General features: G+C 40.1%; 1 protein-coding gene across 7 annotated transcripts; it reads right to left on the reverse strand.

The window, feature by feature from the left end:
* Positions 1 to 968: 968 nt before the first annotated feature.
* LOC103699184 (putative U3 small nucleolar RNA-associated protein 11) lies at positions 969 to 10,078 on the reverse strand. 7 transcript variants are annotated; one of them, XR_005507489.3, is made up of 11 exons: positions 9,746 to 10,078; positions 6,355 to 6,460; positions 6,181 to 6,271; positions 5,949 to 6,040; positions 5,767 to 5,860; positions 5,600 to 5,679; positions 3,000 to 3,083; positions 2,283 to 2,382; positions 1,880 to 1,968; positions 1,711 to 1,787; positions 969 to 1,382 (listed from the first exon to the last, which is right to left on the reverse strand). XR_005507489.3 is itself a non-coding variant. In XM_089929170.1 (11 exons), exons 3-11 carry the CDS (start codon positions 6,408 to 6,410, stop codon positions 1,784 to 1,786), a joined length of 690 nt encoding a protein of 229 aa, XP_089785296.1. In that variant the 5' UTR covers positions 6,411 to 6,460; positions 8,320 to 8,568; positions 9,746 to 10,062; the 3' UTR covers positions 969 to 1,783. The 7 variants fall into 7 exon arrangements, 4 of the variants coding, with proteins under 4 accessions (XP_089785296.1, XP_038973131.2, XP_089785295.1 ...); XR_015975805.2 differs by having other exon boundaries at positions 969 to 995; positions 9,746 to 10,065; XR_005507490.3 differs by having other exon boundaries at positions 969 to 1,377; positions 9,746 to 10,065.
* Positions 10,079 to 10,553: the final 475 nt, after the last annotated feature.

The raw sequence follows: 10,553 nt of genomic DNA on the forward strand, positions 1-10,553 counted from the left end.
TTTGAGTACCAAAAGATGAGCTAGGCCGGTGAAGGGGTGAGCTATTTTTCATTCCTTTCGGCCACAAGTCATGTTGTACCTTTTGCCTCACGGAGTTCCATCATGGTCAGCACTTGCTGTTAAATTTCAATTAGCCTCGCGAGAATCATAATTAATGGCTTCAAAGTACATGGAGTATTTCCATTAGGTCCCTGACTATTTTCCCAGATGCAAAGCTGCTTTACTTGATATAATTGAAAACCACTCTATTAGTTTACACTGGGTTTACGGAAATGATGGCGCCGAGGATGTAACCACTCTAGCGCGCACACCCACAGAGAGAGAGAAAGAGAGTTGACAAATCTACTAATATAATATTATTTCACATACCCCGGTTTGTGACTGAAGGATAATTCTGATAACTGGAATGAGTAGATTGGTAATGCAGGGTACAAATTAATGATGCATGTACGCTATGGCTACCTCGCATGGTATGCAAATAGGAAGGAATTAGAGTGCCGCAGCGAAAATCTTTGCACTGATGGAATCAGATCACAGGGCAGCTTGGCACTTCGGCTACCGCTATTTCCTAGACTATAAGCTGAATTTATGACATGTTCCACTTCCCTCGCCAAAAACGGCTAGTCCACATGCGGAAGAGCTCACCATGCCAAGGTTAAATTAAACCAACCTCAGACTGGTCAATTTTCTACCGGCCTCTTAAAAACTATTTGATGCCCAAGTAGTGTCCTATCTTAAGAAAAGTTCTATTTCTTTCACACACACAAAAAAAAAAAGAAACAAAAACACCTTCCTCTTCATGCAGATAATTTTGCACCTCAAAACATTTTCAAGAATCAAACTTCTATGCACCAAAAACAGTGGTAGATAGGCCTAAGAGAGGCTTCAATTATTCAGATTACCATAGCAACATGCCCAAAGAAAATCCTAATACCTGTGTTATGTGAAATCATCTTCATCAAATTCAATGACAAAAAAATGTTGTCTTTATCCTCCTGCAAGATCAAATAAATTTGATCCAAATGGAAATTCCCAATTCGTTCAAAATATAAGTTATACATCAGCATTGCAGTTCAACGAGGCAGTAGCAAGCCAGTTTAACCACATTAGCAACCACAAGAATCAGCATTATCATAGGAAAAAGGCCGAGAAACATCTAAATACAAGTTTGTTAGCAGTCACGCATGATGGACATAATAGCAGCTTTGAGCAACAACTGATTTGTGCAGCCTTCTAACATTACATTACATAGTTTATAAGAATCCTATCCTGATCATCCTGGTCCGTCACAATATAGTTCAACAAGGTCGACAGGTTGGATCCCTAAGTCCCCGGTTTGGACAGTTTTCTGTAACGGTGTCTTGGCCAAGTACAGAGCTGAGCTGAAATAAATTACATTACATATATGGAGTTGACTGAAATTTCATGTGATTCAGTAAACAGAATATACATTCCATCATTGCTAGATCGATCCGTATGGTTCGATGAATAATGAGTCAATAATGGGAAACTTCTATGAAGCTGCCCAAGAACTGACAGAAACTAGCTTTTCTAATGATTTGAGAGGAGACTTTTCTATGCTAACAAAATGGTTTAATGCTCAGAGTTCTTAATCAGGTAGAAGATGCAGGGAATATCTCCCATATGTCAATACACCAATAATGAGAACTCTAATTGAACGCACAATATAAAATAACAAAGCAGAATGACCTTTCAGATTTCTCTTGCTGGCTCCACCTATTCAGTTCAATCTGGCTTTCTCACCCAGAAGGTGGCCAAAAGATCACCTAAACAGTTTTTCAGAAAAGAATATGAGTACTATTGATCCAAGAACCAGGGACATAGATCATTTTACTTAATAAGAAAAACAGCTCTTTACCTTTTGCGCTCCGCACGCCATTTATATACGGGCTTAGTTGTTGGGGAAACTATCTCATCTTCAAGGAGCTTATGCTTCCGACCAGGTTTCTGCTTCATAAATAGAAATTATGCAGCTCGTTAGAAAAGTGCCAGAGAAAAAAAAAAGGAGAGAGAAAAAGGAATAAGAATAGTAGTCATGCAAATGCACAAAACCATCAATACTACTACAGAATTTATGGAGTGTCACTCTTTATGCAATTGATGAGGCTGAATCTGTGCACAATATACCCAAGTACAGATGACCCAAATAAAAATACTGATGGGAATTGTGTCAAAATTTGTGTTAGCGTCTACTCATATCTAATCATGCATAACGATGCACCAAAGTTTTCAGCATAGTGTATAAACATTTTTTTTGAAACCTGCAATTCCTTTTGCAATGCCATGTCCGCATACAATTTTTCCAGCTCTTGAACCCTTTTTTTCCTTGCTTCTAACTCTTTGTAAGAAGAAGATGTTTTCCTGAAATGGAGCAAATGATTAGCGGAAAAAAATGGGTCAAGCTTCAGCAGAGCCAAGACCATCATATAAAAGAATGAGAATGTAGAAAAAGAAAAGTAAATAAAAGGACCTGATAGTAGAGAGAGAGAGAGAGAGAGAGAGAGTCAAGCTATTCTAATTTTGTTATTGAGTTGCAAAAAACCAATTATTTCGCATGAACACACAATAATACAAAAAATGTCTGACTGCCGCACAAGAATACCACATCTTCAACTTACAAAATTAAAATATTTAATGAAAAATTTGCATATAAATGTTAAACAATATCTAATGTCTCTAAGTCAAAAGACGCAACTATAGATCTTTCAATATTCATGTGTTCTTCCAAACACTTTGGGATGCCATATCCACCCAATAACTTTTAAGTAATGAATTAGTACCACACTGTGTAAGTTAACAAACAACATTCTCCTGTATTTGAAGGAGAAACTCATTAGGCTAGCAAAATTTAGATATATACAGATGAGCTTAGAGCTGAACACATCTTAAAATTACTCAACGCTCAGATAACATCAATCAAGCCAACTATTTATTCTGTAAAAGATTATTACAACTTCTCCCAATTAAAAAATACTTACTTCTTTATACGATTCGGCACATTTTCAAAAGCAGGTGAATTACTCGTCTGTGATGATCTTGATTGTATTTCTTTAGCTTCTTCCCTAATACAACATGGAAAAATATCATCTTAGTAGACATGTAAGAATGAGATGAATAGAGAAGTTAAAAAGAATTCATCTAAGAATGAGATGAATAGAGATTTAAAAAGAATTCGACTAATAAAAAAAAAAAGTGTTTCAACCACCTACAGAAAAACTGGAAGTACGTGCAACCAATAATCATGTTTCATAAAGACATAGTGCCACATATGGTTTTCATAATATTCTTTCTTTCCTTCTATTTATTTTAGAAGGCAATTATCATAGCAAAATGAAAGGAGAAAAAAATGTCATGAGACACACAGAAATGACAAAAGCTCCTCTCACCTGGCATTAATCTAACATACATTTCTTCTATTGCTTGGCCGCGGTATTGAAATATTTGCTAATTTTGCAAAACCATATCTACAGCTAGAGAGGGCCAAAGAGCTCCTTTTTTAAGTTGAAACAAAATCAGGAGCTTCTATTAATAATACAATATCACCACTCCTCTTGCAAGACTAAAGAAGGGAAGATTTAACAGAACATCGTAGGACCAAGCAAAAGAGATTGGACCCCAAGAAAACAGATATTACCTAGAATATTGGCAATTGCAATATCACTAATCAATTAAGATATCAGGATTTGTAATGCACCAGCTGAATAAGGAATAGCTTATTGTTTATAGGACAATAGGTGTTTGTCATGAGAATAAAACAAGGACATACACATCTATCACATGGACAATTGTCTGTCAAATTGTCAGACTTGTTAAGCTCATTTAACATATTGTTAACTGATTCTAACCTTCCCCACGCAGGTCATTGAATTATTGGTGTTGGATAAAAATTTAGAGCCTGATCGGTGATATTATGATAAACACATCTGAATCCTAAGACAAATCAAACTCAAATGGAAAGTACTGCAACACAACTACACAAGCAACCAAGATTCCATACAAACCAAAATTGTAGACAAAACAATCTAATGTCTGTATAGTAGATGTATAAATGATACAGTAAATGCAGGCAGGCACCTTAGCTTCAGTAAGATAGTAACCAAATCTATTTTATTTTCCACTTCTCATTAATAAAAATCAATTTTATTTGGAAATATCACTCAAATGAATTTGTGTTCTCAGTTTCTCCAAAAGATCCAGCTTAGATACTATATTGGAGATTCACTAAGCAATTGAAATTCAAAATACACTTAGAGCATAGTCCTACTGAAATTTATCAGCCCAAAATGTTGTTTCCTTTCTGTTCAAATACAGCTCTATTTTTTCCCAAAGATACAAACAGACAATTTGTCATTATGTGGTGTAGCAGCATTTTGGTGTTCTTGTCATCATTTTGTGCTTGAGCTGATCTCTTGCCTTGACCATTTCAAATATAGCTCTATTTCAAACGGCAACAACCTGCTGGCATGCTATGACCCATAATAACTTTTATGACCATGGTATGCAAGTGGCTAGCATACTGCATAGTGTATACCACATGCAATCACAAATCTGGTTGGTATTCTAAAAATAGTAAAAGCAAATACAAATCATAAAAATAAAATAAAATAATTAAATAATTGGAAATGCGTACATATTCAAAAAAAGCTAAGAAAAAAAATCAAGCATACAGTTGCACACCTGTTTGAAGGCTCATTTTAGTTTAGCATGGCATGTTAATCTAAAGAAATTAATAATACCCACCTATTTCTGATGCTCACATTTCAAGTGACTAACACAACAATTAAGTCCAGCCATTAAAAATAAAAAAGGAGAGAATGAGAAAACTGTCTGATGGGACGTGATATGGTTCCAAAGGATGAACTGGAGGACAATTCTAATAAAATTTCATTCTTGAAAAAAAAAATCCATTTATTGATTTATTTCACCTATTCCATGACCGGAACAAAGGGAGTACACGTTATACCACGATTTTGAATCATAGAGAACATATTCTTCTGTATGAATCGATATTATTACATTCCAATTCCTTCCTGATACCTCCCAAGAAAAATTCTAGATTGGATCCAAAATTGATAGGTCAGCGTGAGCTTATCCATGCAATTATGCACTCTTCAAATAGGAATCAATTTTCTGGCCTGTCTTTCGTACTTTGGTGAGTCGTCTGAGTGCACTCACCAAGATAGAGCTCAAGCTACATAAGCATGCTGCTTGAGGCTCATAAGAACCTAATGGTTCCATTATGTGGTTGATTCAGTGAGGTCACTAATTGCATTTTCATATGCAGGCGCAAATGCAGGCATGAGGACCACAATTAAAACAGAGGTACTCTCTAACCCAAATTGTAGGGGACGTTGTCACCAAAACATGAGAGGACTTGGTCGCCCTAAAGAAACATTGGACTGACATCAAAATGTTCCATGCCCCACAGAATATTTTATTTCCTAGTTCCAATCCCAATATCTAATAGAATACATTTACAACTACAATTTTGCATTCTTCTACTTTTACAGCCAAAATTTTTCTGTCCCCATGTCCAACCGTCATCTATAAATTGCAGTAGAAGATGAGAAGGCCATACCTATCTTCAGCATAGTAAACATGTCGGTTTGATGGCTGATTATCCAGTTCATGAAGTGCAGAACTCAGCCTTTCAATTTTCTACAGCAACTTAAAAGTCATGAGATATGAACAAGAACAATTGCAGCAAGCCACAAAAAGAACAGCCTAGACATGTTACTCACAAACCTTCTTTTCACTTTGAACTTTCTGAAGAATGTATCCAATGTCTTGAGTCTTCATCAGCATGAGTTCCTCCTGGGTGTACTTGTTTGCTTCACTCCTGAAAAGCATATCATTAATCTTGAGACAAAACAAACCAACAAAACCAACACAAGACTCAAACATTTAGAAAATAAAATTCCTCTAACTTTGGTCTGTGAATTCCATGAACAGTTCTTGTGTTGATCATCTTGAAATAGAACTCATCTGGATTCCTAAAAGCAACCTTCTCCTTCAACCTCTGTCAAACACCAACAAATTAGAATTAGACATAGCAATCTTTAATTCTTCCTTAACATAAACAAAGTGATACAATCTTCAGTTCTTCGTGAATTTAAATAAAGTGACGAAGCTATAAGAAAATAAAATAGATATTCCTACCCTCAAAGTCTCTTCCTTCTTGTGGAATGCCTGAGCTCTCAAAACATAATCTTTATGCTTCTCAAGAAACCCAAACTTCTTCCTCGCTTGACTGAGGATTAAACCAAAATAATTAAAGAATTGGAAAAGAGAGAGGGCACAAATAAGAAGGGGCACAGTAAGCAGTTCACTCACGGTTGAGCACGTTCCTTGTGAGCCCGTCGAGGGATAGCATTCCTCAGCGACGACATCTTCGAGACTAGATCAAGCAATCACCACTACAGCAATAAGTGAATCAATCCTGCAGCCAATTCCTATCAACATGAAACTTGTCCAAACAAATTCAATTCCAGGCACGCAAATATATATGTGTGTGTGTGCGCGCGCGTGTATTTTAAAAAAAGCACATCTTTGAGATGAAAAACCAGATATAAATCAATTATAATGCAGAAATTCTATTTTCCACCTACCAGCTTAATCCATAGATACCGAGAATAACTGAGATGAATGGAAAAAAAAAAAAAAAAAAAGATTATGAGGGGGGGTACCAATAGAGAAGAGAGAAGAAAAAAGGCTGATTGGAAGCTCAAAACCAGCTGGTTGGTGCCTTGAACCCAGAGAGGATGGTCGAAGAGCAAATAGAAGAGTTCTAGGCCTCTTCTTCTGTTGAGACCCGGGGGGTGTTGAGAGTTCAGGTTTATGTCAGTCTCCAACGTGTGATTCGGTGTCACATTGGACCTGATTCGAGTTGGAAAAAAAGTCGCCACAGGCATGGTTTAAATTAACGGCCGTTGTAATGGTTTTGGAGCAGGGTCCATTACATTACATACGTCATAACGGATACAGATATTTAAATAACAACCGTTATTTGACTGCTGGTCAGTTATAACAGCATATTCGCTTGTATGCGCCACTTAAAAATTTATATATTTGTCCTCCTGCACCCACAAACTTAAATTTTAAAGGGATTTACTTTCACATTAAGGACCTGCTTAGATATTCTTGCAGAAATATGCTGCCCGTTGGCCCACTCACCTATCTTCTAAGAGCATGCCAAAACTCCATCTAATTCCTAGCTTGTAGACCTATTGATCTGTAAAAATGATCCATGAAGATCTTTTCCTCTCAACAGGATTTGGACTAGGAGGTGTTGGTTGATGTGTGCCATACTCGAATAGGTTTGCCGTTCCATGAATTCAGCAGGAGAATCAGTATAAATTCTACTGAATCACGCAAACAGGCATTAAAAAAAAAAGAACAAGCGAGTCGTGTTACCATCCTATCAACCAGCGCATGGACTAGAGCAGGATGGAAGTGGTGCAATGAACTATTCAAAAAATATATATTTATTGTTAGCTATAAGCATAATTATTTCTATGCACATTAACTTATATATAAAAATCGTAATCATCTTTGGGTTTTCCCAGATAAATTTCTTTATTTAGCTTCCCTAGTGACTGACAGACAGGTGGAAGAGGGATTGAAAAACAAATCCATCTCTCAGATTCATCCTATTATAATAAGTTAATAACACTGTATTAATTGAAAAATCTATTAAATACAAATTCGCAAGAAAGAAATAAATGGAAAAAGAACAGAAAGTAAAAGAAATAGAATATAACAGGATGGCCGGCGTCGTCCCCAAATCCCCAATCCATCACTCCCTTCCACCCTGAATTCCACCCCACTTACCACCAGAAGAAGAAAACCCCTTCCCCTCGCCCCCTCATGCGCTAGCCGACGATCCCACGACCGAGCAAGTCTCCTCCGCCGCCGCCTCCCCTGCCGAACTTCCAGCATCCGCCACCGCCAACCCCACCGTCGAGAACCAGCCCGCTCGGGTCCGGCTCAAGTACCGGAGCGGCACTGGGAAGAAGGCGGAGCAGCGGCGGGCTAGGAAGTCCGGCGGCAGCAAGACGAATGTGATGCGGCCACCGATGCCGCTCAAGGAGGCGGTGGCGGCGACGGCGCCGGCGGTGGAAGAGGAGTTCAGCCCCTACAGCGAGAACGGGAGGCTGGCCGGGCTAGGCCAACCACGGTGATGAAACCGAAGTCGGCCATTAGACATCACGGTGATGGAGCAATAGAAAAAGAGCAATAGGCCCAAACGAGAACGAAGATGAAAGAGAGAGGGGAGAGAGGGGAGAGAGAACATGATACCTCAATGGAACCACAGTCGGCCGACGATAGGAGGCTCGCCTTCGGCTTGGACCGCCGACCGGCGATGAGCGACGAGGTTCAGGGATCGAAGAGGCGGTGGAGGCGGAGAGACGAGAAGTCGAGAACCCTAGCCGCTGATCGATGATTTCTTTTTCTGTTAGTTGAAGGGTTTGACTGTTGATTTTGATTAGGATCGGGGCTCTTCGAGAGAAGAAGAGCCCGGCGAACCAGCGGTCAGGATTTCGACCCCTGCATCAGTTGGTCTGATCAGACCACTTACCTCAATTTTCCGGGCCAAACATCGGCCCAGATATCGGGCCGGATCCAGGCCTGTCCGGGCTCGATTTGCAGACTCAAACAGGCCAACACAACTACCGGAGCCGGCCCGAAATATATTCGGGCCCTAATTTTGAACCTGAATCTGATCCCAATTTCTTGGGCATAGCCCATAGCCCGACCCGAAGTCGGACTGACCCGGGCCCACTTCCCGTCTTACTTAAAGTGAATTTGTACATAAACACTGATGTATCATATTTATATACAGATCCCTAAAAAATAAAATTAATCACCCATATATCCCTAAACTTTGCATATTGGACAATCTAACGAGCACAAAATTAGTCAAGGGTCTTATTGACTTGCTTCTCTTGAATTTGAACATATGCTGGTATGAGTATCTTTTCTCCTTTCCCTTCTAATGCCTTTTTTTTCAAGGGGGCAATAGGGTTATTGAAAGTGTTGTCATTTATATTAATTGTCTATTTAGTGAACATTTGCAGAATATTTCCTTTAACCTCTTTGCAAATGTCTCTAACCCTAGGGGGTGGATTCACACCAATTTACCATTGGGGACTTCTCTCATGAGCTCATCAATTGAGAAGAGATTTCAAAATCAAACTAAAAAAAGTGGTGCTCTTACCATTATTTCAGGAAAGTCAAAAAAATTGCATGCAATTTACACAATTACAATGTTAACATGCAGATACAAAGAACAGCTTAGGCTACTAGCAAAATAGGATTAATTTTAGCAATGCACATGTGGAACTGGAGCAATGTGAGGGGAGGAGTCCGAAGACCAAAACCGAAAAAGAGAAGGGATGAACAGTGGATCTTTCTTCCTCAGAGTTTCGACTGGGTCACGGGATGAACAGTGGATCTTTCTTCCTCAGAGTTTCGACTGGGTCCACCCACGGGAAGACTCGTAGCCACCTCCCTCTCCCCCCCCACCTAAAAAACCGGCCCGATGGGGAAGCTCCAGAGTCCCACCTCCGAGTTCTGAGCTCTCTCGCTCCCCCCACCTCTCTCTCTCTCTTTCTCTCTCTCTCTTCCATCCGGGCTTGAAGCTATATGGGGCTTTATTTCCGAGCTTGGGCAAAATTCATCCGGAATCGAGCTCGAAGAGGAGGAGGAGGAGGAGAGATCTTACCGGCGACTGTGAGTCGGTGACCGGAGCCGCGGAGGTTGCCGTCCAGGGGAGAAGGACACCGAGAGGAGGCGGCGGCGACGACACCGGCGGAAACCGAGAGGAGGCGGCGGCGACGACACCGGCGGAAACCGAGAGGAGGCGGCGGCTACAGGGAAACCGGCGGAAACCGGCTACAGGGGGCGGTGGTTCTCCGCGAGGGAAGGGGGGGCTCTCAGGCGAGGGAAGGGGGGCGGCGGCACTCAGTGAGGGAAAGGAAGGGGGGGGGGGGGGGGGGGGTCTCAACGAGGGAAGGGGGAGGGGGGGTTTAGGAATTAGGGTTTACTTTTGTTTCTTAATTTTTTTTAATATATTAATTAGGGCTTTAGATCCACTATTCATCCCCTGACCCAGTCGAAACTCTGAGGAAGAAAGATCCACTGTTCATCCCTTCTCTTTTTCGGTTTTGGTCTTCGGACTCCTCCCCCCACATTGCTCCAGTTCCACTGTTCCAGGCTTCCAGCTATAGTTCTTCCTTGACCTGAGATGGGCTCCTGATTTTTTTTTTTTTTTTGCCCGTTGGATGGGGCTTTATTTTTATTATGATAAATGCTACTATCCCAACTTCCAAGTAATGAAGGGATGGTTTGTTCATTGTTGATAGGATAATTCTTATGAACTAAATTTTTTGTATAATTAGTTGTATAATTTTTTGATAGGCTTATGTCAATGGCAAGCGAAAGTTCACCTATTCCTGTGGCGGATAATGAGCATGAGGATTGTTATGTCAAGGATGGTAAAGCAAAATCAAAGGTATGGATGCACATGGTCA

This window comes from Phoenix dactylifera, chromosome 2 (genome assembly GCF_051530095.1).
Source record: "Phoenix dactylifera cultivar Ajwa chromosome 2, Ajwa_hap1_PhDact_Kaust_v1.1, whole genome shotgun sequence".
Lineage (NCBI taxonomy): Eukaryota > Viridiplantae > Streptophyta > Magnoliopsida > Arecales > Arecaceae > Phoenix > Phoenix dactylifera.